Source organism: Chrysemys picta, chromosome 1, assembly GCF_011386835.1.
Source record: "Chrysemys picta bellii isolate R12L10 chromosome 1, ASM1138683v2, whole genome shotgun sequence".
NCBI lineage: Eukaryota > Metazoa > Chordata > Testudines > Emydidae > Chrysemys > Chrysemys picta.
The window spans coordinates 135,528,483-135,555,447 of NC_088791.1; the positions used below are offsets into that span (position 1 = coordinate 135,528,483).

The following is a 26,965-nucleotide window of genomic DNA, read 5'->3' on the forward strand; positions in this document are numbered from 1 at the left end:
GTGGATGAGTTACATTACACTCTCCACTTGTGACTTTCAAATGCGCTTTTCGGCATATTATTCTACTATAGATACATTGTTGGAACTCAGTCACTCAATGCAACATGCACAAGATAAAACTCTAAAGGCAATTGACGTTCACTTGAGTATAATTGTGACTTGGTTTTAATACCTACTATTCAGCCTACCAATGGACAAAGAGTGCACTTTATTTACACCAGCACTATCTATCACAGCTATCCATGTTGGGCAATGGGTCACCAAATGTTATCAGTTTGATATTTGGTTTTAGGTGCTAAAGGCACCTACATTTCTATTTGGTGTATCATCTTCAGTTCCTCAACCCCCTCCTCTCTCCCCTTTAACACAGCCATGACTAGGGGGTTGTCCATCATTTAGGTAACTAATTTTTCAGTGATTTCCAAGATTCACCTACCCTTGCAACACTTTGTAACACTGAGAAGAACACTCAAAAGTAAGGACTCATCCAACCCCTAATGAGTTACGTGGTTTATGGACAGCTCCTAACTGTGAAGCACTAATCCTCCCCCCTCCCTACCTAGCCAAGGCCCTATTACAAGTATTTCCCTAAGCCTCCCACAATTTTGCCCTACCCCTGGAAAACACCCTCCTGGCAGCCAATTCCCTGCCTCTGTCCCTCCCAGTGTCCCCATTTCTCTCTAACTCCATGAAGGTTCAAACTCTTATTCTGACAGTATTCATTTCAGGACAAGCCTTCCTTCCCAGTTTGACAGTCAAAACAACTGGCATTGGTGAAGCAAATCAAGTGGGTATCTTGTGCTGGGGGACTTGTTCCAGGCAATAGTCTCAACCTGTTTCTGATTCCCCAGTACCAGAAACTCTGCACAGCCTCCCAGCACTACAGCCCCCTAAGGGTATGTTTACACTGCAATGAAAACCCCCAGCTGGCCTGTGCCAAGTGACTCAGGTTCAGGCTGCGGGGCTGCTTCATTACAGTGTGCACTTCCGGGCTCAGGCTGGAGTCCGGACGCTCGGACCCTGGGAGGTGGGAGGGTCCCAGAGCTTGAGCCCAGCCTGAGCCCAAAAGTGCACATTGCAATGAAGCAGCCCATAACCCGAGCCATGCAATCCTGAGTCGGCTGGCACGGGCCAGGAGCAGGTATCTAGTTGCTGTGTAGACATACACTTAGTAACCCCACAAGCCTTAAAAATCTGGCATTTCTAAAAGTGGAACTGGTTAAGTAGCTAAGGGTACAAGCCGAGATCAGCAATAAAGCAAAGATCAGAATTCAGTGCGTGTGGATATGGAGATGTAAACCTGGCCAATTGTGCACATACGCTAGCACACAAAAGTGCACACAGGCTCCTGAAAGTATGGCACCGAAACACATTTCCTTGACTACATAAGAAATTATTGGGGAGTGAGTTATTTTTTTTAATTCTCTTACAGTGATGTCAACTACAGTAGAGTGGACTAAACACCTTTAAGCACCTCTGGTTTGTATGTTAACCCAACCTTTTAACAATGAATTCTTACTGTTTCCAGGAGCCTGTCCTCACAGACAATGTATATTGGGCCAAATGAGCATCCCTGCACCATGGATACTTTGGGGTCGGCAACCTTCGGCATGCGGCCCATCAGGGTAATCTGCTGGCAGGCCGCGAGACATTTTGTTTACTTGGACTGGCCGCAGGCACAGCCGCCCCGCAGCTCCCAGTGACTGCGGTTTGCTGTTCCCGGCCAATGGGAGCTGCGGGAAGCGGTGGCCAGCACATCCTCCCGCCCCCACACATTCTTTTGTATGTAACTCCAGCCACTAAGTAAAATTCTGGAGAAAGATTACCCAAGACCCCCAACAAGTCCTCCAGAAAAACACAGAATTTAATTTCCTGATACTTGCAAAGTAAAAGGCAGGGGGGGAAACAGGGGACCACCCCCTGCCGCCAACAAAAGAACATCAAAAAGTATTTGGCCCTTCTTTATAAAAGCAAAAGAGGGGTCTAAGCCCAGCCCCCTTGCTTCCCCAAACATACCCTTTGGCAGGTCACTTATTTTTAACCTTTCTGACTGCCGTAATGTACAACAATTTGGAGCCATTTCTTGTCAAGTGAAACATGAAGCGATCAGAAATCTCATCAATGGTCACTTTCTTTAAATTTGCTCCCAACAGCTGCTTTGAGAGCTCCTGTAGCAATTGCTTTAAGCATGTAATTTCAGGGCACTTACTCGACTACAGTCAAAAGTTAAAGACTTGGCAACGCCATGCCAGAAAAGTGTCTGACTTAACTTTTAGAAGTATTTTGTTTCATTCTCCTGAGGCTTGGAGTCTGAGGGGTCCTATTGGGATCCAGGAAGTGGGCAGGCGGAAACCCGCCCACTGCTAAAGGACCTCCCCCCAGCCTAAGGGGAGGATCCACAGGACCTGGAAGCCAAATGATTCCAGGCGACAACTAATGAGATAACAGGGACAGGAGTGAGGTCAACTGGGCACCATCAGCTGCCCTGGAAGTCAATGAAACTAAGAATGCGCAGCATCTCACAACTCAGCACTCTGCAAGATCAGACCTGTAGTGCTGAATCTCTGAACCTTAGCCACTTACCCTCTGTCTCATGAGTTTCCTATTTCCCCTACAGAATGAGTCCCTGTTACATTTGGCTAACAGTTTTCTGAAGTAGCCACTGTAATTAATTGTGGAAATAAAATGCACTCTGGCCTTGTTTCTTAATTAGGAATACAGGTAAACATAAAGGGCCAGACTGAGGAAAATAGCCCTGGTTTCTGGACATTATGCACCCAGGATTTGAAAGCCACATGCTTGGAAGTGTAAGCAGTTACCTGTCGTAAAGAAAAAGCCCTTTTCCCTCTTGACAGTTCTGACACGGCTACTGAATTAAATATGGATACACTCTACCGCTATAAGTCTTACCCGCCTCTCTGAAATCCAAAAATCAGATTAGCTCCTCTACAATTTAAGCTTACATATAAAAATTTGGGTGCAAAAAGCACAACAAAATATCATGAATGCAAAATTCTAAAATGATACTTTAAAAAGAAACAAAACTTTGATACAGTTGAACTGAGCTTCATTGATATATATATATATGCATATATAAATACAAATCAATATTTGTATACACTTAAAATACTTTTACTCAGTATCAGTTTTTATTTAAAAACATGCTAAAAATGTGTAGTTAAATAATCAAAGCAATGTTTTGGAAAAATGCACAGACAGCCATCCACCAATGCAAGCAAAAAAGTGCATTTTTAAACAAGATTGATATCCCTTTCACTAAACAGTCAAAGGACAATTAGTATCTTCTCTGATATATACCAACAAATACAATCTAATGCTTTTTTTATGGCTGGCTTTTGTCACCTTAAGAACAGTATTGCTTTTTCTTTGTTTTCAAAACACAGGTTTTCCCGTTATATGGATTGATATTCAGCTACTGTACTATAATATTAATTGTTTACTTAATTTGATTAATTCCCTTTCCATAGTCAGCTAAAGTGAGACTTGACAATACTGTTTGTGTAATTATCTCTGTTAATACTGTACTTAAAATGCTAAAAGAATTCATGAAAAAAGAATTTTCAATATCTATCTTGCTATCAGGTCATAAAACATAACTGAGCATTCTACAAAAAATAAGTTTTAAGGGAAGGCAAAATAGTTTTAGTTTTCCACTATGTATTTTGCCTTCATTGTTACTTGTATAAATGCATTTTGCTTTCTTCTTCTTCTTTTTTTTTTTTTTTTTTTTTTTACAAAAACCAACCACAGATTAAAATGTAAGATTTCAACAGGTACCACTGTGCGACTTTAGAAGGATTAGCATCCTGGTCTTGCTTATTTTTCCACCCTTCTATGTTTGTCTGAGAGAGAAAACATTGGTATTTTACAAGAGAAAGCAAAATAACCCTACCACAATAGATAAAGAAGTAGAGCTATGGATTAAAGATATACATTTTTTAAAATGCAAAAATTCAAAACTTATCATTTTTTTGGAAACTTTGGAGACTATCTTACACATAGCAGCAAATATGCTCAGTGCCAGAGCTCCCATTCTTGACACAGAGTGTCTCAAAGGGAGCTCAGACGCACATGGTCCCAATTTTTGTTACAATTAAAGTAAACCAGGTTTTGTCTATATTTTCCCCCTCCTCGTTCCTCAAGTCTTTAAAAGGAAATATGAATGAAGCAGCAGTCACCAATATGGCCAGTGGAAGAATAACTAAAGGGTATACGCAACCAAACAGCTATTTAGGAAGGACGGATTGTATTATCCTGCACCAATAATATGTGCATTATACCCAACTTTTTCAACCTTGAGGGCCTAAAGTTAGGAACCTAATTCTACATTCTAGGCATGTAAATATGTGGCCTGATTTTCAAAGAGCCTGAGCCCCTGCAGTGCCACTGACTTCTATGAAAACTGTAGGAAGGTGCTCAACCACTCTGAAAGTTATCCAAAGAAGTGACCTGCCTAAATATCAATTTAGATGCCTATTGGTAGGCAGCCAAGTTTGAAAATGGTGGACTAGATTCTCAGGGCCTGACTGTCACTTACATTAATGCCCCTTTACATCACTCTATGTAAAGGGGCCTTAAAGTTGGCATAAAGTACATTTACACTCACTTCAAGGCCCCTTTACACTGCCGGAGAGGTGTAAAGGTGCTTCGGGTAAATGAGAATAAGGACCTCAAATTTGTAAGCATCACTGCACTACTTTGATAGCAGGTGATAAACATCTGTCCACTTCGACAGCTATCTGGGCCCAGCAGGTAATAAATTAGCTTTAAAATGTATTTTAAAATTACCACTATAAACTTCTGACTAAAATAAAACCAGAGTGTCCACAAAATGACTGAAGTTTCATTTTCATTCATCCTTTCCTTCGTGAAGCAGCAAAATGTAAGAAAGACCTCTGCCAAAAAAAAATATAACAAAAGAAGTCAAGCAGGGGCCACTATGAAAGAAGCAGCATTCAAACTAGAGAGGAATATGTTCAAGTTTTCTAGCAGGAATGTCGGTAGAAATGTGTGTTGTAATGAGTTCTGAACTACCATGTATACATCTGACTTGGAAAACAGAAGACAAAAGTCAACACTGTATGTGCAAAGATACAAACAGGTTCTGAGCACCTATCTGGCAACTGATTTCAGAGTGAAAACATAAATCACGCCTTTCCCGCTCTCTTGGGACATACGGCACACCATTCCCCCACTTGCCTTTAACCAGCTTTATACCTCCATGGTTGTTCAAAAGCTACCTCGCCAGCCTGGAAAAATTGCAACCATTGTCAAGTAAACGCCTTTCAGGAAAACTGACAATGAGCCAATTGTGCTCCCCTTATGCTGTACAGCACCGTGCATGATAAGCTATCCCACTGAAATCAATGGGACTACTTAGGGAGTAAACTATTACTCAATGGGCCAGAGAGTAAGCCCCTGGCGCTGGTGAGCAGTTACTCACGTGATACACTTACTCACACTGAATAGTATCATGCTGAAAGTAGTCCCATTTAATGGGCCTACCTGAGGAGTAAGGCGCTACTCATTGTGGATAAAGGCATCACAATCTAGCCCATCGAGAGTAAGGGGTTCACCATTCAGCCCAGTGAGAGTAAGGGCAACCCAATCTGGCCCTAAAGTACTGAGCCACCTCATTGAAAGGACTGTCATCAATATAGTAAGGGTACAAACCCACGGTAGCTCAGAAGATGCAGTTAAATGTAGCCTCCCTAGGGACTTTAGAACAGTCATGTCTTTATTTCCACCTTTTAAACTAATGATAAAAATGTGTCCTTCAAAGATCGCACAGTGGTTCCTGGATTAAAATATGACAGATGTAAAACAAAACAGTAAGAAGTTACAAATCAGGCTACTAAATTCTAAGCTATCTCCATAATAAAAAAGTATACACCATAAGGTACAAAAAGCTGCAAGTGAACAGCTCTGATTCCTAGGGCTCTCAGTCTGAGTGGCTTTCCCAAGTCTTCCAGTATGTCAGACATGAGCAGTTTGAGACTTATCAGAAGACTTCAAAGAATTCTCTCTAGAAGTTAAACACATATCTGTCACATTATCCTTGCATGTCTAACAACAATTAGTAGAGCAAAGCATTTTCTTAAATAAAGTTAGGGAAAAGTTTAATAGATCTATGAATTAGTGTAGAAAATGGATTTGTTTTTATTATTTTTCTTTTTCTTCTTTGGCAAATAAATGGCAAATGCAAAACAGAAACAAAAAAGTAAGTCAAGTAGCAAGTTGTGCTAGTAATCAGTCTAGTAATGACGACGTAGATTGATCGGTGGGATGAATGCCTTCAGCAGAGCAAAGCTTGATTTTTCTTTTCGGTTGTTTTGCTTTGTTTTTAATGGCAAGACAGAAGTGTAGATGCAGTTAACATTTTGAAGATTTAGGCATCATATTTTTTACCAGTCCTATGAATCTGCTGGAACAGTGTCATGGAGAAGGCCATGCCAAGTATCTGAAAGAAAGCAAATATTATGGGATAGCTATAGTAACACCTTCAAAACTGTGCTGATGGTATTTTATCGGAGGGTGTCAGAATTTTCTGACTCCCAACACTAATAAAATTCCTCCAGCCAAGACTTTCAGCAGTGATTAGTGATTTTGGGTGCCCAACATCAGACCCTTAAAGAGGCCTGGCATTCAGAGGGCAGGTGATCAAAATTTGCTGAAAATATATCCCCCTTTAAGGTGCCTCAAGCTGGGTTTCCATAAATCACTGTCACTTTTGAACATCTTGTCCTAGAGGTGTGCCATGTTGCAAGTTAGCATCAGAAAATCAAAAGAACAGCAAGAAAATCACCTGAGGCCAACATACAACACACACAGTTGTACAGTAAGAGAGACACAGTTATTAGGCCTATTCTCTTTTTTAAACTACAAAAAGAAAACATCAGGCCTGACTCATTTTTTTATTGGAGCCTGTTTGGTCGCTTCTGAATTACTCTTTTTCCATAAGACTGACAAGTACAGGGGTTGTCATAAAAAGTCCATATTTGCAACAGATTACACAGTTACCAAAGGGCCAAGTACTGCAAATCATACAATGGGTTTGCACACAGGGTAGCTGATGATCAAATTTGGTCTAAAGTTATATGCTATAAAGTGTAAGGGAAAAATCATGCCATCTCAGATAGCACATTGTGGTTTAAATGGAGGTAATTGCTGGTTTGATTTAAGTGTCAACCACTGCAGTAGTGATAATGCAACAAAACACTGAACTTTCATCTAGAATACTACCTGTTCTTATTTGTGAAGACTAGGAAAGCTGGCCTATCTGATGGGGATGCGAGGCTTTGTTCCTTGATATCTGAGGTTACTCTAAGCATTTCCCACCTTAAGTCACAAAATATTGTGACCCTCCTTGGATCTCTAGCAAGGTGCTCAAAGGTTTCGATAGCTCTGATAACACCTAACCATTGTAAGAGTCATGAAAGAAACTGAAATAGTTTCCAAAATCTTCTTTGTCACACAAGGTGCCATGAAGGCACAAAACTGCTGGCCTTTTAAAAGCACATCTCTCATTCTTCAGTTACCAGACAATAGGGTAGAGCAGGCAGGTTGTTGCTTTTTTCCAAAGCACAGAAGTTACCCTAAAAACCTACTAAAGTTAATGGAGAGTTCGCTCTTTTTTAAACTAACCTGTACAACTCAATCACCATAATTTCATTCTATATTCTATAACATGGTTTTATGGCTATAAAAAGCAGATTAATTCTCTAATTCAATTCTATAGGACTTTCCCCCTATGTGTTTAAGTAAAATAAACATTTTTAAAGTATGCTAATTTCACAAGCAGCAGACATGAGTGAATCTCTATGGATGGCCACCATTGTGAATTCAGTGTTCTTCACTGCCACTTACAAGTGACCCTTGAATGTCAACATGCACATAACTAGAACATCACCGGACATCATCATTTTCAAAATAGAGACAAAGTAACCTGTCCTTTAGAGACAGGTAAGCAGCCCTATTTGGCTTAAAGCTTGGAAAAGAAATCTGAATTGCTATGAAAATTAGTAAAAAGCAACAGAGGGTCCTGTGGCACCTTTAAGACTAACAGAAGTATTGGGAGCATAAGCTTTCGTGGGTAGGAACCTCACTTCTTCAGATGCAAGAAGTGAGGTTCTTACCCATGAAAGCTTATGCTCCCAATACTTCTGTTAGTCTTAAAGGTGCCACAGGACCCTCTGTTGCTTTTTACAGATTCAGACTAACACGGCTACCCCTCTGATATATGAAAATTAGGTCACTTAGAAGCAGCTGGACCAATTTTGTCCTCAAAACATAGGAAAAATATTTTGTCCAAGTTTAAGACCAAATATGGGTCGGATGCAGCTATCCTGCCATCTAGGTCTTTTTATGGTGTCTGAGTGCCAACTGGGTCAAAAGTAGGAGGGATGGAAACCAGAGTTAATCATGCAGTGTCATCTTAACAGCACTAACAGTGGTGTTATAATAATTATTTTGCATCTGAAAGCACAAGTTCTGCCAGAGGAACAATTATTCATGCCCTTCATGCCCTTAATGGCGGAGTCCATGAAAGGATGAAAAATGCCAGTTCTCACTATTCCCCAAAATCAAAATATATAATTTGATTCAACAAAATGAAGAATTAGGGATAGTTCCTGATTTCATTTAACAGGAAGGATAAATCCTCTGGAATGCCAGGGTCCAGCAAAACTGTAAGCTAAATTCCAGATTCGAAGCTCTCAAATTCAAACTGGGACCTTGGCTGCTTGGTGTAAGGGGCCAGGCAACACTTTTTGGCATGATAAAGATAACTACGATAGTAGTAAGTTAGGGGCTACATGTAAGAGTATAGTATCATCAATACCTGCATTATGAGGATACACATCCCAACTGTCCCGAGAACATGCTTATTATCCTCAAACCACATTTTAACTTTCTCGTAACAACCCTGAAAGAGAAAAAAAATTCTAAGTCTTGCCCATTTCTTGTGTGCACTTAAAAAAAACAAAAAAACAAAAAAAAACAAGTTAAACTGAGCAAGCATTACCGTTTTCCACACTAAATCAGTAGAATTCCGTCCACAATCTTGGGAATTTTCCATACAGCATCGGTCTGGGACGACGTTTGTCCCCAGGACAGGGAACCAATCAGTATAATCAGTAACCCCACAGCAATGCATCTACAGGCAAAGTAAAAAAAGGACCATAAACAGTCTTCACCAACAAACTTTTAAAGAAGTGTTACTTCTCTTAACCCACTGTTGGTTTCTTCACATATACACCTCATATTTTGCACTTAGATACCACCTCTCACCTGGAGATCACAAAAAGCATTGACAAATATTTAATGCACCTCACAAATAGCCCTGTGTGGAAAATAAGTTTTATTATATCCATTTTAGACACACACACAAACCAAGACACTGGAACCTGTGACCACTAAGTCAATGGCATACCTGGGAGTGGAAGCCAGTAGTCCTGAACTCTCATATCTCTGCTCTAACCACTAGAAAACAGTCTGCCAACCAAAACCTCATCTGCAACCACTTTCACTTAAATCCAGAGTCTTTGCTACTTTCAGATCCCAAGTGGCATTTCAGGGTTTGTGGTTGTAATCCTAACACATCAACTCCTTTTCTTCCTTTACTATTCCTATACAGATCATAACCTCCTCTAGTGGTATTTCTGTCACATAGCTCGTCCCAATGGATCTCATGAAGAACATCTTACTTTTATACAGCACCTTTCATCCCAAAGAAAGGCCTAGGCACTTTATGAATGTAAAGTGATATACAAATATCTGACTGGTCTCAAATCATGTACTTGCCAGTTATGGGACAAGACAGAGAAAATATTGTTAACAAAATGATGTCCAGCTAATTTTTTTTTTAAATAAAGAAAATGTGTTACCTCTGCCTGAATGATATTCCATGCGTTCTTCAGCCCCACATTATTTTCTGTATTGTAAAGCTGAAGACCTTCTTTCAAATCCTTCTTTGCATTCTCATTGACCTATTTCCCATCAAAACAAAACACAGCCAGCACTGGTTAAAGGGCAGTATCCCACATGTAGACTTGTAAACATACACTGCCTTTACCACCCTGGGATGTACATTTTGACAGATATCTCACCTGAACATCATTGAGAAGAATCCCCACCTTTAGACCCAAACTCCATTTCACTTTACAATGCGAGGTGTCTGCTGTGGATGCCAATTGCCTGTGAAGCTCTAGTTTTCCTCCTTGCCCAATTCTGGATTTACTATTGATTGAATTCTTTTGAAGTATGGACGTGTAACAAAAAAGCACAGAGAGGAACCAAGCAGCCTCCTCTCTGCTAATTTGAATTTATGGAGCTATCCTATCTCCTAGAACTGGAAGGGACCTTGAAAGGTCATCGAGTCCAGCCCCTGCCTTCACTAGCAGGACCAAGTACTGATATTTGCCCCAGATCCCTAAGTGGCCCCTTCAAGGATTGAACTCACAATCCTAGGTTTAGTAGACCAATGCTCAACCACAGAGCTATCCCTCCCCCCCCCGACTCAAATGAAACTGGAGCTTGTAAATTAATTGAGTGCTGCTAGGGCCTGATTCTGTGAGGTAATAATTTGCCATTTTTTTTCCATTTAAAAAATGTATGGAGGTGGGAGGGGAGGTGAAGAAGGTGACAGATAACATGCGTCACCTCCATAGACATGTGCTACATAATCACATGCAACATGCATGTTGTGCACACACGTATAACAACAACATTACGCTTCTCTTCACTGTAGATTTAACTCAAGTTATTACTCAAGTGTTGCCTCTATCTTGAGGGCCATCTACACACAAAACCTAATAACTCAAATGTGGTGGTGTTTTTCACTCGAGTTGGCTGGTCCACGGGGCCGGGAGGGGGAAATAGGCTTCAGAGGGCGTTAGTACAGCTTGTCAGCTGCTAACACAGTCGTTCTGTGCTGCGAATCCAAACACTCTGTGAAGCGTGTGTGTAATTTTGCAGTGTGACTGCTCTCCCTCGAGCTATCCTAACTCGAGAGGAGTTAATTCAAGCATACGTAAGTTGAGTTAAATCTGCAGTGAAGTTAAACACAACCATGTCCAACTACAAATTTCAACATTCTTTCCTACCAAGAATCAGAGTCTGACCTATTTCATTTGTTAAGGTCATAAAACCCAAGAGTCCCAGCCTCATTGTAATAATTTGCCCCTTTTAGCTATACATCTCAAAGTGTTTCATAATCATCAATAAACGAATCAGCATACGAAGCCATGGGAGAGAGGGAAATATTATCATCCCCATTCTACAGATAGGGTACATGAGGCACAGAGAAGTTAAGGCCAAGATTTTCAAATGTGTCCATGAATTTCAGGGGCCAAAGTTTATGGGTGTCCAACTTGACTCCCTTACAGCCTGATTTTCAGGGATGCTGAGCACCGGAAGCTCCCACTGTCTTCAAGCAGAGCTTTGAATGCCTAGCACCTCTGATAAAAAGGAGGTCTCAAGTTTTATATCCAAATAAGTGGACAGCTTTGAAAACATGGATCCAAACAACTGGCCCATGATTTCAGAGGGAGACAGTGACTGAGCTGAAATTAAACACACGAGTCCCAAACTACAATGGTCAAATATGCGACAAAACCATTTCACTCTGATTTCATTAAATTTAGAAAGGCTATGTCTGTGCTGCAATCATGGGATGTGAGTGGAGCTTGAGTAGACATACCCAAGCTAGCTTTCACCTTGCTAGCTTCGATACTGGAGCAATGAACCCAACTTCCCCGAAAGGGTTCTGAATCTTTCTGAAGACCTTGTGCATCAAAGTAAGCTCAGGTTCCAAATGTTCCTGCCCCACAGGACTCCATTCACAATTTATCAGATGCTAGCTTGTGCTTGAGAACTTCCAATCTCTCATGTCTTCTGGGCTAGCCAGTAATCCCTTCCCAGTCTCTTCAAGGGATGACTGGCTGGCTTGTTACAGTTAGGCTCTAGAAGGCAGCCAGATGATCCGCTCCCTGCTATCTTCTGTCATTGTATGAGGTCAGTAAGGAAGATCTGCTCCTCTGAATACCCAGGATGTCCTTAGGGAGCAAGCTGCCTGCCTATCGCCCACTCAACAGTGAAAAGGTTTCAGCATGCCCTGGCACTGCAATGCACACTCACCCCATTCTGGCTAGGCAGAATGCAGCATGCTAGCAGGGAATGTGGGGACTATGGGGGTGAGAAAGGGGCTTGTCTTTCCACTTCCCCTGCCTGTGAAGACAGAAGGTGGTGAGAATGTGAGAGCTGGCCTGAAGAAGCCACTGGGGAGGTTATCCAGCCACTCTCTGACGACATTGGTGATGAAGGGGGAGGGTTACGAGAAATTAAACTTCACAAGGAGACAGCAAAAAGCTCAGCTGTGGAGACTGCAGGCCTACGAGAGAGGGGCAAAATAGAGGTCCCACCTTTTGGTTTCAGCTGGAAACTGCAAACCTCAACAGCTCTGCCTCAACCCACACAGAGAACCCTTCCACCTTAATCACTCATTACTCTCAGCCAACATGTGGAGGAGGCACACATAAAAATGAAGATCACAAGGTTAAAACAATTTCCATTGAGAAGAGTAAGAAGAATCTAAGCATCTTGGGGCTGGTCCACACTAACCCCCCACTTGGAACTAAGATACGCAACTTCAGCTACGTTATTCACGTAGCTGAAGTCGAACTATCTTAGTTCGAACTTACCGCGGGTCCACACGCGGCAGGCAGGCTCCCCCGTCGACTCCGCATACTCCTCTCACCGAGCAGGAGTACTGGCGTCGACGGCGAGCACTTCCGGGATCGATCCGAGATCGATTTATCGCGTCTAGACAAGACGCGATAAATCAATCCCAGAAGATCGATTGCTTACCGCCGGACCCGGAGGTAAGTATAGACATACTCTTGGTTTAGCAAAAGCAAACAAAAACCAGCTTAGCTGCCAGGACTGATAAACTAATCTACGGGGTATATTTGCTTACCTTGTCCATATAAACAAAGAACAAAATTAGTAATATCAGCTCTGCCAGGAGAATTATCAGCAAAATGATGAAAAACTAGAACAAAGAGAAACAAAACATGTATATACACTTCCTGAATAAAGAACAAGTTCAAGCACGCTAGACATGGGCCAGTGGCCTTGACAAACCAGCTTTAAAACACAATTTCTGCAGTGCAATACAGACAGGGGGTGTTACAGGAAACCCATGAGAATTCCAAATATTTCATGTGAAAATCATGATTGTTGAGAGGACTGCACTTAGCTATTTGCCCTACACAGAACTTTTTTATGCAGCATATATTTCACATCATTTTCCCCTGATGAATTATCCCTTCCATAATCTAGCCATCCATCTGTTATCCATTTGGGAACCCACAGAACTCATCATTTCAAAGAACTTCATGAGCATTTTAAACATTACTTAGTAGGCAGATGATATTCAGTACATATAATATATATATATATATATATACACACATATGTAAATATATTTTATAGTCTGCGATAGTTTGCAATTTAAATCCCAGGAACATATCCTATCCTTTACTCCCCCTACCTCTTCCCAACCTGAAGCAAAATTTACAAATTAGATTTCAAATTACAAAAGTATATTAATGATATTATTATTCTCCATAACTTCTGCACTATTGTATTTCCATTTTTCCAGCCTAAGCTTTCCCTAGACAGGGGTTCAAGCCTAGCTGATGTCCTCCCCCTTCCAAGTGTAAGGGCTGATCTACACTAAAGATGTAAGTTGACCTAAGTTATGCTATTTCAGTTACAAAAGTTACGTAACTGAAGTTGACATAACTTAGGTCTACTTTCAGTGGTGTCTACACTGCCCTGTGTCGATGGGAGGTGCTCTCCCACCGATTTACCTTCTGCCTCTTGGGGAGGTGGAGTACAGACATCAACGGGAGAGCGCTCTGCCATCAATGTAACTTGTCTTCACCAGACCCACTAAATCGACACTGCTGCATCGATCGCAGCAGTGCCGATTTAGCCAAAAGTATAGACAAGCCCTAAGTGTAAACCTGTCTTTAAGTGATGTTTATAGGGTGACCAGATGTCCCGGTTTTATAGGGACAGTCCCGATATTTGGGGCTTTTTCTTATATAGGCTCCTATTACCCCTCACCCCCTGTCCCGATTTTTCACACTTGTTGTCTGGTCACCCTATGTTTATGTCACACTGGTTTCATCTCTTGACTGTGCAGTTCACTGGAGCATAGACAGAGAAAGCAGACAATTCCAGCATATTCCTCAGTATGTTCATCAAAGTAAACCCAAACAAAAAACCTGCTGCCACAAAGATAAATTTTCCCTGGTGCAGGAACAAATTCCCAGCAGATAAACTTTAACTGCATTTGACTATTTTTTTGTGTGCAAAAATTATATTTTTCAAATAAGGATCTCAAAGCACTTTTCAAATCTTAGTAATAGTTTGCAGCAAATCACTATGGTGTGTCTATACTGCAATCAGTGTGATTGCAGCATGTGTAGACACACCTGAGTTAGCTTTGATTTAGCTAGCTTGAATAATAATAGCAGTAAAGCCACAGCAGCACGAGCCCTCGGTATGTTCTCCAGCAGCTAGCCTATGCTGCCATGGCTTCACTGATATTCTTATTTCAGCTAGCTAGATCAAAGCTTGCTCGGGTATATCTATATGGGCTGTAGTCACACTTCTGATGGCAATGTAGACATACCCTACTGTGGATCTAAACATGCTCAGTCATGGGAACACACTTACCCACTCTGGTTGCTTCTAGTATTTGTCACTACTTTTAATGACCAACAGAGGTCTCAAATGCACCAACAGACCAGACACATCCAGGGTTTTAAGGGCGGTATGGACAGGGGTGGCATTTTTGTAGAAATGTTGGTGGTACCCAGAACCCGCCCCTCCCCAAACTCCGCCCCCCCCCACCTGCCCAAGGCTCTGGGAGGGAGTTTGGGTGAGGGAGGTGGTCTGGGGTGCAGGCCCTAGGCTGGGGCAGGGGATTAGGGTGCAGGCTCTGGGGAGGGAGTTTGGGGATGGGAGGGGTGCAGGGGTGAGGGTTTATGGGGTGTGGCTGCAGATGAGTGGTTTGGAGTGTGGGAGGGGCTCAGGGCGAGAGTAGGGTGTGAGGGCTCTGTCTGGGGCTGGCAATGGGGGGCTTGGGGTGTGGGAAGGGCTCAGGGCGAGAGTAGGAGTGTGGGGGTGAGGGCTCTGGCTGGGACTGGGGATAAGGTGTTTAGAGTGCTGGAGGGGCTCAGGGCTGGGGTAGAGGGTTGAGGGTGTGGTGGGGGGTGAAAGCTCTGGCTGGGGGTATGGGCTCTGGGGTGGGGCAGGGCTGGGGATGAGTTTGGGGTGCAGGCCGGCTGCTCCGGGACAGGGGACAGAGAGGAGGACTCCCCCCAGCCCTTTCCCTGCCAGCAGCAGCAAGCTCTGGGGGAGGAGCCCCCCTTTCCTTTCCTGCCCCCCCAGCAGCACACTGTCACTGCATGTGCTTCTAGGGCCCCTCTCAGGTCTGAATATTGCTGGTGCCCGAGCACCACGTGGGTATGGAACTCACTGCCTATGAGTATGGACTACAGGGGTGTGAAGGCACCCCTGTATAGATGCTATGGGCGCGAAGTAAGAGGTTTCTAGTTTGCGTTAACGTAGTCATCTTCCAACAAGACTACAGTAACGTGAAGTAGCAACATTTTCGCTTGCGCCCACAGCATGCACACAGAGTACACCTCTACCCCGATATAACGCAACCCGATATAACACAAATTCAGATATAACGCGGTAAAGCAGCGCTCCGGAGTGCGGGGCTGCACATTCTGGCAGATCAAAGCAAGTTCGATATAACGCAGTTTCACCTATAACGCGGTAAGATTTTTTTGGCTCCCGAGGACAGTGTTATATCGGGGTAGAGGTGTAGTTATAACGCAGCACTTTGGTGTACGTGACTATTCATGCCCCACTGTCCGAACGGTGGAGCAGTGTAGACAAGCCCTTAATCCCTTTGTTATTACCTTCTGAGGCAATTTCAAAACATAAAGAGACAATGGCAAATAGTTTTTAGCAATACATTTAGATTTTGCATTTTAAAAATGAATTCTAATATGAAGAGAAATATTTTCATGATTTTTTTTTTAATTTCAGCAGAGAGGATTTGTTTAAAAAGGAAATATTTCTCTACACCATTAGAAACACAAACAGCAGCACTGCAGCTAATAGTATGAGTCTTAGAGAGTAAAATTAACCAGTCTGTTTTCACTGCCTAAGCTGAATGAAATACAAAAAATAAAGAAACAGCATAAATAGAGAAGAGTAAATTATATCTGCACATTTCCCCCAATTTTAATAACCTGAAGTGATGTTAAGCAACATAATAAAATCTACCTAAAGAACTTTTTTTTTAATAAAAAAATTCACATTTATATGATAACATCACTGCCCCTTGGACTTAGGAACCCCTAAATAGCTCGGAACCTGGCTCTCTCCTCACCTGAAGATACTGGACTTCCAACCAGCAGAAGCGACTAAGCTGGAGTCCTATTGGTTTAAACAGGAAGGGGCTGCCGGCAGAATCTAGAATTCACTTGCCAGTTTAGGCCCACCAAGAGTCCAGAATTATTAACCTGCATGGCCCAGTGGAGATCAGAAGTGTTAACTTTTGGGGCACAGTGTATTTTCTCGGTCTTTGAAAAGGGGAAGGGTAAAGACTGATGGTGGATTATTGGAGTAGTTATCATTAATGCTTCCAGGACAATTCTTCTAATGTTGAAATTTCTGGATGAATTGCTTGCCTGGCAGTTGTTTTGTGCTTAACTGTACACTGAGGATTGTTCCTCGTTTGTATTTCATGTTTAATTTATTGTAGTACCTAGACAGGGGGAAATGTTTATAAAAATAAATAAATCTAGTGACATATTTGAATAAAACCAAGCAGTGGTATCATTCCACTATATAACTATCACTACCCAATTCCACAGGAGGAGGATTTTTAATTTACCCTATAGAGTTTAATAGAGAATACCTGCTACAGAATTACATACATTGGTTTTAAAAGTCAATAGAAACATTATTCCCTAATACGTTCTTTCCCATACAGGTCACTTCTAAAGTAAGCAGTGAAGTAGGAGTGTGTATCCATGGTAAAGATCTTCATTCACAGAGTCACAGATTCCAAGGCCAGAAGGGACTGCTGTGATACAGGAGGTCAGGCTAGATGATAACACAGGCCATAGACTTTCCTCAAAAATATTTCTGTTTGATCTACAGCATATATTTTAGAATTTAAAAACTGTCAGTGATGGAGAATGCACCAAAACTCTTGGTAAATTGTTCCAATGGTAAATAACCCACACTTAAAAATGGACACCTTATTTCCAGTACAGGGGACTTACACTTAAAAGGAGGCACTTGTTTTCCTTGATAGCACCCAGACATCCCAAAAAGCCGGTTACCATGATGATTGTACCAATGGCAATGACAAGGTTGGCAGCCGAAAATGATGGAAAGCTGGGAGAAAATGTGGCGAAGTTTCCTTGTGACACCGACAGCCATATTCCCACGCCCAACAGTCCACAGCCACATAACTGCAAAGAGAGAGAAAGGCAGAAGCCAACATTAAAAAAGGGGAATATTTCAGTTTCCAAACAGGAAAGTAGTTTGTGGGTTTTAAACGAGGTAAGTGATCAGCCGTAACAATTCATTGCTTGGTGCTAAAAGAATGTGAAATTCAATTTCTTACCTGCAGAATTGCCTTACCCTAGGTTACCACTCAAAACAAACATACGGCAGGGTTCTCGCTCTCTCTTTTTAAGAATTAATGAGCAAATCCCACCATTGCCCCTGCAGTGGGGCTCCAGACAGTGGAAGAAGGTGTAGTTTTGATGCACAAGGGGAAGAACAGAATTTGAGGGAATGATGCAGGGATTCACGTACCCTCTGCTCGTGCAGGGCCGACTCTAGGTTTTTTGCTGCCCCAAGCAAAAAAAAAAAATGTTGGCTGTCCCCCGTCCCAGCCCTGGGCTCCTCGCCGCACCCCCCTGCCTCCCCAGCCCTGGGCTCTCACCCCCCCCCCCCGACCCGCACCCCCCTGCTGCCCCAGCCCTGGGCTCTCCCCGCCCCAACCGGTGCGGCACCCCCCTGCCGCCCCAGCTCTGGCTCTCCCCCCACCACCACACACACACCCTGCCGCCCCAGCTCTGGGTTCCCCCACTCCCCCACCATTGACCCCCACACACACCTCCTGCCGCCCCAGCCCTGGGCTCACCCCCACCCCACCTGCACCCTCCTTCCGCCGCAGCCCTGGGTCACTGGTAACTCGCTCCCAGGGCAGGTCATTCAGCAGGAATTTTAGATGTGCACAGAACACAGACAGGATTGGTTCCCATATGGTTACAGAACTGCAGTAAAGTGGAACAATTTTCAGCTTGTGTGATTGGAGGATATCTGGATGCATATTATAAGACTGTCCTCCCTAAATGAGGAAAAGTTGAGGTGCCTTTATTATTCTTTTCTTCCACTCTTTCTTTCTATGGGGAATTTGCCAATGCACTATCACTGTCTTCCTTTTAAACAAACAAACAAACAAAAAAAAGGCAATGGCTGTTGAAAATAGCAATTCCAGTCCTAATAACAACTGGGAAGCATTTCTTGCTCAATTTTATCCTAATTTTTCTACAGCAAGTTACAGTGGATCAGTATATTTGATTTGGGAGAAATGAAGTAACAGCTGCCCAAACTGAGCTTGAGCACTCCTGAATTTTGATGTGTTCAAATCTGGAAGGCAGGTGCTGGGGGGTGGGTGGGGGGTGGGGTGGCTGTGGCTCCGCAGGGGAGCATGGCAGCATGTATGCAGCAGCGTATCTGGCGCGGCGCGAAGCCAGACACGCTGGTCTGAGTGGCACGGTAAGGGGGCTGGGGGGTTGGATGGGGCGAAGGTTCGGGGGGGCAGTCAGGGGCAGGGAGAAGGGGGGGTTAGATGGGTCAGGGGTTTCGGGGCGGCAGTCAGGGAACAGGCAGCAGTTGGATAGGCATGGGAGTCCCAGGCTGTTGTCAGGGGACAGGTAGGGGGTGGGGTCCTAGGGGGGAACTTGGGGGGGGTCTCAGGAGTGGGCAGTTGGGGACAAGGAGAAGGGAGGCTTAGATAGGGGGTGGGGTCTCAGGAGGGGGCAATCAGGGGACAAGGACCAGTGGGACTTAGATAGGGGGTGGGGTCCTGGGGGGCAGTTGGGGCAGAGGTCCGGGGAGGGGGTGATCGGGGGCTGGGGGGGTTGGATGGGTTGGGGTTTCTGTGGGGGGCAGTCGGAGGGAGTGGATGGGGGCAGGGTGGGGCTACCCTCCCTCCCCGTGGAGTGTCCTATTTTTTGAATGTTAAAATATGGAATCCCTACTCACAGCGCAGCTCTCCATTCACTGCAGCATGAGGTCTCAGCTTCCTCCCTCCCTCCCCCTCTTTCCTGTTGGTAGTGGCCAAGGGAATGCTGGGAAATGTAGTTCTTTCCCTGCTCCAGGGCTGGCTCTATAGGCAGGGAGCTAACCAAGGAACTACAGCTCCCAGGGCCCCCTGTTGGTTCTCAGCTCCCTGCCGCCCCTGCAAATGGGCTGCCCCAAGCACGTGCTTGCTTTGCTGGTGCCTAGAGCCGCCCCTGTGCTCGTGTATGGAGCCCCATTCCATGGGGGCTCCCGCGTGGCAGCACACAAGGAATGGAGTCTGTGCATCCACACCCTACCTTCATCCCCATGAACTGGGGAGGGAAGGTCTCAGAGGCAATTGCAGTCATCATCATTCCCTGCCCTGAGGGAAGAATTTCTTCCCTACCCTTCTGCCCCAGCGCTTGGTCATACTATTCAGGCTGGATCTAGGATTTGGCCTGTGTGACCTCATTGCTGCCCCATTGTCTTTTATGAGGCAAAAATCAGCTTCCTAAATGGATGACCTATGAGGTCAAAGTCCTAGTAATCTGTCCCAGTGAAGGACTCTGACTATTGCCAAGGAGAATACAAGGTTATTAATAAGTAAATACAAAATTAATAAGCCTTTGGTTTTCATTCTTAACAATTTTGCATCAGGTTCAGGAAATGTGTCTCTCCACCCCCATTGCGTGTGTCAGGGGACAGCAGCCAACTCCAAATGTTCAGGAAGCTCACAGCGTCACAAGTTATTTTAGCACAGATTCAAAATGGCTGCCCCTGCATCCTGGTACCAAATGTCTACCTGTGAACATGTGGGATGCCCAAACAAAATGGCAATACAGTATTTGCAGGCAGTTTTCTGCAGTGCTTCATGCAGCTAGCTCTCACTGGCATTAAAGGTGAATTTCCCATTGACTTCAGTGGGAGCAGGATTGAAGAGAACCCCAAACTAGAAGCACTGTGCAGTCATCAAACCATGACAATTGTAGGAAGGAGAAAACCACAAAGCATTAATTCCAGTGATGCACTAGCACTTGCTGCTGTTTATCTGTCAGATACAGCAAAGCGCCAGAGCACTTCTCAACAATTGGCCAAGTTCTGCCTCATCCGGTGTCCGGCCTCATTGCCATGTGCATCCTGCACTGGGCAACAGCCACACTCGGACCGGGACTCTCCAGCTGAGTAGTTAGTAGCAGAACTAAGCTCCGGCTCAGTCCTGCAAGGTGCTGAGCATTCTGGCCCTGATCCAGCACAGTGGAAAAGAACATGCTTAACTTTAGCCATGTGAACAGTCCCATTGATTTCAATGGCATTAGTCATGTGCTCAAAGTTAAGCATGTGTGTAAGGGCTTTTGCGGGATGAGGAGCCTAGGCTCAGCTGGAAGCTGCTCTTTGTGCATCTGCCACCTTACTGACTGCAGGAAAATAACTCCTGAAATAACAAACGTTCGGGGTTTCAGAGGAGCCCTGTTTTGACCTCTTCTGATGAGAGAAAATGCCGTCCATAGGGAGGAGCAGAACACAAGCCAGAGAGAGAGAACCTTTTGCTCAGGTGGAATAACTGTTTCAAGACATGCTGAGAGTCTGCAGGGGACTATTTAGAAAGGTCCTCAGGTCTCAGCATGCTCTCCTCTTTTATCGACTGCACATGTTTCACATTTAAACACAGAAGTTCATAAGGAAAATCACTTAATTCAAGGTAAAGCTACATTTGCAATCTGAACCCACGGAATTGCTGGCGCTCAAATATCTTAGTGATTCATGTAGTATAAACACACTAGACAAAGTAAATTAGATTAAATATTGAAACCCATCTAGCAACTTGATTTTCTAAATCTATTAGTATGTGTTACCCTTAAGATGGCTATAACTTAAAGAGATAAGAGAAAAATAGATTATTTAATGTATTATTACTACATTTATTGGTATTTTTCTCTGGTTTTCTCATTTTGTTTTCTGTGTGTGTTTGACAACACTTCATAGGTAGTCATATGTTCCCCTGTTTTGCTGATGATCAGTTGCACATCTCAGCTTATGCACCAACACAATATCATCCCTCTCATGCACTGCTATGGTGGAAGGGGCGTATCCTAACACACACTTTTCTCCCAACTCTGCATACACGGGGCCTGTCGGTAACACCAGCAGGAAATATTAAACAAACCAGTGATGAAGAGTCAGTTGACCATTGTGTGCACAGAAAAGAAGGGAATGGGAGGAAGGATGGGCCCAAGCAAGTTTGGTGGTGTTGTTGCTGTCCCCCACTCCTTTAGGGCCCTTCTAAACATCAGCAGAGGAGCAGGAAAAAAAATCACTTCAAATTAAAACTATTTTAGGGTACACTGTTTTAAAGGGTGCTACATCAGAAACATGTAGCTTATTGAAATGACTGTCCTTTTCAGAGATCTGAAAACATTTTAAACTCCTTACACTAGGTATACACTGACTTTGTCACGTGTGCTGCTGGCTTTTGCGTTCTGTTGTGGTTTGGACTCATTGTATAAACCTTCATGATAACTGTTTCCTAAAAAATAGTTTTGAAAATGCTTTATCACTTTCCTGGCACAGCAGCATGGGAAATGCAAGCTCAGAGTATGAGAGAGAAGGGGGTAAAGTGAGGCACAAATTTCCTCCTCCCGTACCGCGACAGGGCTGATAAAAATCACTAACTCCCGTCCAGTAAAGATCTCATCTACTTTGTCCTTGAATCTCTGCAGTTATGGTGCCTTAACCACCTCTCTCAGGAATCTGTTCCATGGCGCAGCTGCTCCGATTGTTAGATGAGAACTGCAACCATTTGTTCAGGCTGGGAGTCTGAAAGTTCACAGGGTGAGGAGCACCTCTCGCCCTGCAAAAGGCATTTAAGTTTTTAATTACAATTGGCATTTCAAAGCTTTGGTGGGCCCATGTCGTTGAAAAGAGATTTAGTTTAAACCAATAGTAACATGGGACCCAATGGAAAGGACTGTCAATTATTTATTATGGAAAAGAACCAAATATTTAATTTTTAAATAGTAAACACTGAAGCTTTTCTTCAGGGGCTTGAAATCAACATGCAAAGCAAGTGCGACGCTTGTTTGCAGTTACCGCTGCAGGGCTCTCCTACTGCCAGTGTCTATACGGCCACATTCAGCACTAGGCTGAGAAATAGTCATTGTCATTAAACATTTAAATATATTTCAGAGACTGGCAGAAAATTTAGGAGTCTTCAGCACAGAGAAGATCGCTAAATCCATGGAAACGGATACGGCTGCCATGGTGGACTGGAGAAGAGAGGAGAATGGGCTCTAGGACAAAACCTTATGGGAAGCCAACAGATTGAAGGAGAAGGAAGAATAAGCAGTCTTCAGAGGAGATGGCAGTAGTGTCAGGAAGAGAACAAGGAGAGCACAGAGTCATGGAAACCGCAAGCATGTAGGAAGAAGTCGGAGGAGAGGAAATCTAGGCAATGGAAGTGCAAGCACACTCACAGACCATACAGATGAAGGAGAGGAGGGAGATAATACAGGATAGTAGCTGAAGAGTCACATGGGGCTGAAGGAAGGTTTGTTTGAAATCTGGGATATAAAGTGTCCTGGCAGATGAATGGAAAGGAGCAAGTGGAAAGACAGGGGAGATGACAGGGGCATCAGACATACTGAAGGAGGGCATGAGATGAGGGACTAGGTAAACAGTAGATGATAAAGGAAGACCTCAGAATCAGGCATGAGAGTAGAAGAGGAGAACAATGAAGAGCAGAGGGAAGGAGGAATGACACTCCTGCCAGCGACATTTTTATTTTTGAAAAAACTGACTAAGATCCTGGGTAGAGGTGAGTTCAGAAGAGAGGGTCAGGTAGGCAGGGCCAGATTAACGCAGGGGCTGGGGGCTGCAGCCCGGGGCCCTGGGCTAAGGGGGGCCCCGGTGAACTGGGCTCAGGCAGGCTGCCTGGCACGTCTCTGTGGCCCCAGGGGCGGGGGGGGGAAGGTGGCTCCACATGCTGCCCCCACCCCCAGCACCGTCCCCGGGGGCGGCGCTTGTGGGCGCAGGCAGCTCACGGAGAAATGCTGTCCCCCTCCCCTCGGGGGGGGGAGTAGAGATGTGCCAGCAGCCGGCCACTTCCGGGAGTGGCGTGCGGCCACAGCAAGCAGGCAGGCTGCCTGAGCCCTGCTGCGTCACCGGCTGGGAGCTGCCTGTGGTAAACACCTCCCGGTTGGAGCCTGCACCTTGCATCCCCTCCTGCACCCCAACCCTTTGCCCCAGGTCAGAATCCCCTCCTGCAACAAACTCACTCCCAGAGCCCGCACCCCTCACCCTCTCCTGCACCCCAACACTCTGCCCCAGTCTGCAGCCCCCTCCTGCTATCAAACTCCCTCCCAGAAAGAAACTACACCTCTACCCAGATATAACGCTGTCCTTGGGAGCCAAAAAAATCTTACCACGTTATAGGTGAAACTGAGTTATATCGAACTTGCTTTGATCTGCCGGAATGCACAGCCCCGCCCCCCACGGAGCACTGCTTTACCGCGTTATATTTGAATTAGTGTTATATTGGGACGCGTTATATCGGGGTAGAGGTGTATTATAACTGCTGTTCTAAGGTAAGAAGCAGGCTATTTTGAATTAACTTAACTATATTCTACATGTTTTAAGATTGAAATGTAGCCACAGAATGGCTTTATGTTAATTAAAAGGCAAGTTTAATATAGCGATAATAGCCTCGATGCCATAATTGTGATCGTTTTGTTTTAAATTAGGAAAAAGACTTGTATACAGGGGCCCCACAAAATCTAATAGCCCTGGGCCCACAGGAGAGTTAATCCAGCCCTGCAGCTAGGAAGAGGGTTCCAGGAAAGACTCAAAGATAAACAGTACATTTGTGTAGATGGGATTGGAGGCAAGCAAATCAATATGGCAGGAAAAGATCATTGTTTAGAAAGGAAGACAACAGAACTGAGAAAAGAGAGAACTAACTCAAAGAGCAGGCTGTTAGCAAAGTCACAAGACTGTCTCCAAAAGCATTCCACAGGAGGGGTGCAAAAATGGAGGTAGTTCTGAGAGGAGCAGGAGAACCAAGGCTGAGGCGCAAAGTGGTGGACAGAGAGATACAACCTTCCAATCGGGAGGACCGTGCATACACTTCCACAAGAGACAGACAATTGCCTCAGACACTCACAGTAATGAATGCTGAAATTCTGTAAGTCACCTGCTTACAGGAACAAGAAAGGGTCACCCACAACCGTACTATGACCTATCTGTGCTGCCATTCGGCACGTTACCATGGCCAAAAAGAAACAGATGATATTTGAAATTTAGTGTGTGAAATAAAGACTCCAGAGACTAGTGAAATACCTGTACCATTCCAAGACGGGCCAACAGAATACACTATGGAAATGCAATTTGACTCAATTGCTGAATGGAAAGATTATGGAAGCATCCGGGAGAGGATTCCTTCATAGTGGGAAATACAAGAGTTGTGATATTAGACTAGACAACTGCTCCGTCTAAGCCTGGTATTCCCTCCTCCAGAAATGGCAAATACCTGATGCCTCAGAGAAAGAAAAACCAACTGGCCAGTTGTGCAATTTGTAAGTGTGGATAATTCCTTCCTGACCGTGTCAGTGATCATGTTACACACCAAAGTTTGTGATCTGATTATGAGTCTCTCTGTTTGTAGTTTTACAGCTGTAAATGTTAGCAGCAATGTTAAAATTAGCCAGCCTTTTTAAATCAACCATGTAGTTGTCCTGATGACCACCTGTGGTTGATTAGCCTGTATGTAAAGGATAATGTCCTTAAGTTTAGCTTGTTATTTCACAGCCTTTTTATTTTCCATCATGTATTGTGCTTTAATATGTTGTTATACACTCAATAACCCAAAAATGAAGTTGTAAAGTACACAAGAACATCAGATGACAGGAGTAATATTTAAAACCCAGTGCTAACCTACACTTTAATATAAGTATCTGGCTTGACTAAAAAGAGAAAGCAGACAGAAAGGTCAAAGACATTTTAGGATGAAATAAATGACACATCCCACAACTTCCACAAGGTGGCATTCTGTACTGATTAGAAGTGCCTAGGTTTACTTTCAAGCAAACTAAACTTTATTTTTCTCTCTACAAAACGGCTCAGATTTTGTGCTATCTTTTCAATTTTCCTATCATTAATTATCCTGCTGAAAATCCATATTCTTCATGCTGAAGATGTATGTTCTAGCCTTAGACCCTGGGCCAAATTCTACTCAGTGCATTGGTGTAAATCCCTCAAAACCCAACTAACTTCCGATTTAAACCAGTGTAATCGACAGCGGAATCCAGACACCTGAAACAGCTTCCTCCAAAACTTTTACCTCTCAATTACACACACACACACACACACACACAGAGAGAGAGAGAGAATGGAGAAGAGGAAAGGTTATGCTTTTATTTCTATTTACTGTTGAGGATCCTGTCCTCTTTCCTTTTCCACAACAGAATTACAGAATTACAGAAGAAGCAGCTGACCAAGGAGGTATCTGAGCCATCAGCGATTATCTTCGAAAACTCATGGAAGACGGGAAAGATTCCAGAGGGAATGGATGAGGGCAAACATAGTGCCAACCTATAAAAAGGGGAATAAGGACCACCCGGGGAATTACAGACCAGTTAGCCTAACTTCAGTACCTGGAAAGATAATGGAGCAAATATTCAAGCAATTTGCAAACACATAGAAGATAATAAGGTTATAAGTAACTGTCAGCATGCATTTGTCAAGAACAAATCACATCAAACCAACCTAATGGCTTTCTTTGACAGGGTAACAAGCTTTTGGATAGGGGGGAAGCAGCAGTTGTGGTACATCTTGACTTTAGTAAGCCTTCTGATACTATCTCACATGACCTTCTCATAAACAAACTAGGGAAATACAACTTAAATGGAGCTACTATAAAGTGGGTGTATAACTTGTAATTCTTCTGCTGTACTCTGCGCTGATAAGGCCTCAACTGGCATATTGTGTCCAGTTCTGGATTCCACATTTCAGGAAAGATAAGATCAAACTGGAGAAAGTCCAGGGAAGAGCAACAAAAATGATTAAAGGTCTGGAAAATATGACCGATGAGTAAGGCTAACATTGTGTCATGGATATTTTTAATAAAAGTCATGGACCGGTCACGGACAATAATGAAAAGTTCACTAAAGCCCGTGACCTGTCCTTGACTTTTACTAAAAATATCCATGACAAAATGGGGAGCCTGGGCAGCTGCGGGTGGCTGGGAGCTCCAGGGGCCCCCTCTGCTGGTGGCCCTGAGCTGTGGTGCTCCCCCGTCTCTCGATGACCTATAGCTGCAGGGGTTTCTCCTGTCACCAGCAGCCACCAGCAGCTCTGGGGTTGTCCCCTGCCACCTGGGAGTGGCCGGGAGCTCTGAGGGTCCCCCCTGCCATCCGCACTGGCCGGGAGCGGCGGTGGACCCCCTGCCACCCACGGCGGCCAGCTCCAGGAGTCCCCCCGCCGCCCGCTGTGGAGGGGAGTGGCGGGGGTGCCCATGCAGCCCACAGCAGAGGGGAGTGGCAGGGGTGCCCCATGCCGC

At 44.1% G+C, this 26,965-nt stretch overlaps 1 protein-coding gene across 6 annotated transcripts in view; it reads right to left on the reverse strand.

The window, feature by feature from the left end:
- Positions 1–3,712: 3,712 nt before the first annotated feature.
- Positions 3,713–26,965, reverse strand: part of TSPAN9 (tetraspanin 9) — a 277,123-nt gene continuing 253,870 nt past the window's right edge. For 4 of the 6 annotated variants that reach the window (XM_024109994.3, XM_024109993.3, XM_065584192.1 and 1 more), the window contains 6 exons: positions 17,400–17,591; positions 12,995–13,069; positions 9,906–10,007; positions 9,044–9,175; positions 8,861–8,944; positions 3,713–6,481 (listed from right to left, as the gene is read on the reverse strand). In XM_024109994.3, coding sequence (XP_023965762.2) covers positions 6,410–6,481; positions 8,861–8,944; positions 9,044–9,175; positions 9,906–10,007; positions 12,995–13,069; positions 17,400–17,591 — 657 coding nt within the window. In that variant the 3' untranslated portion in view covers positions 3,713–6,409. The remainder of the gene's footprint in view (positions 6,482–8,860; positions 8,945–9,043; positions 9,176–9,905; positions 10,008–12,994; positions 13,070–17,399; positions 17,592–26,965) is intronic. The other 2 variants (XM_065584179.1, XM_065584167.1) reach the window with 1 other exon arrangement.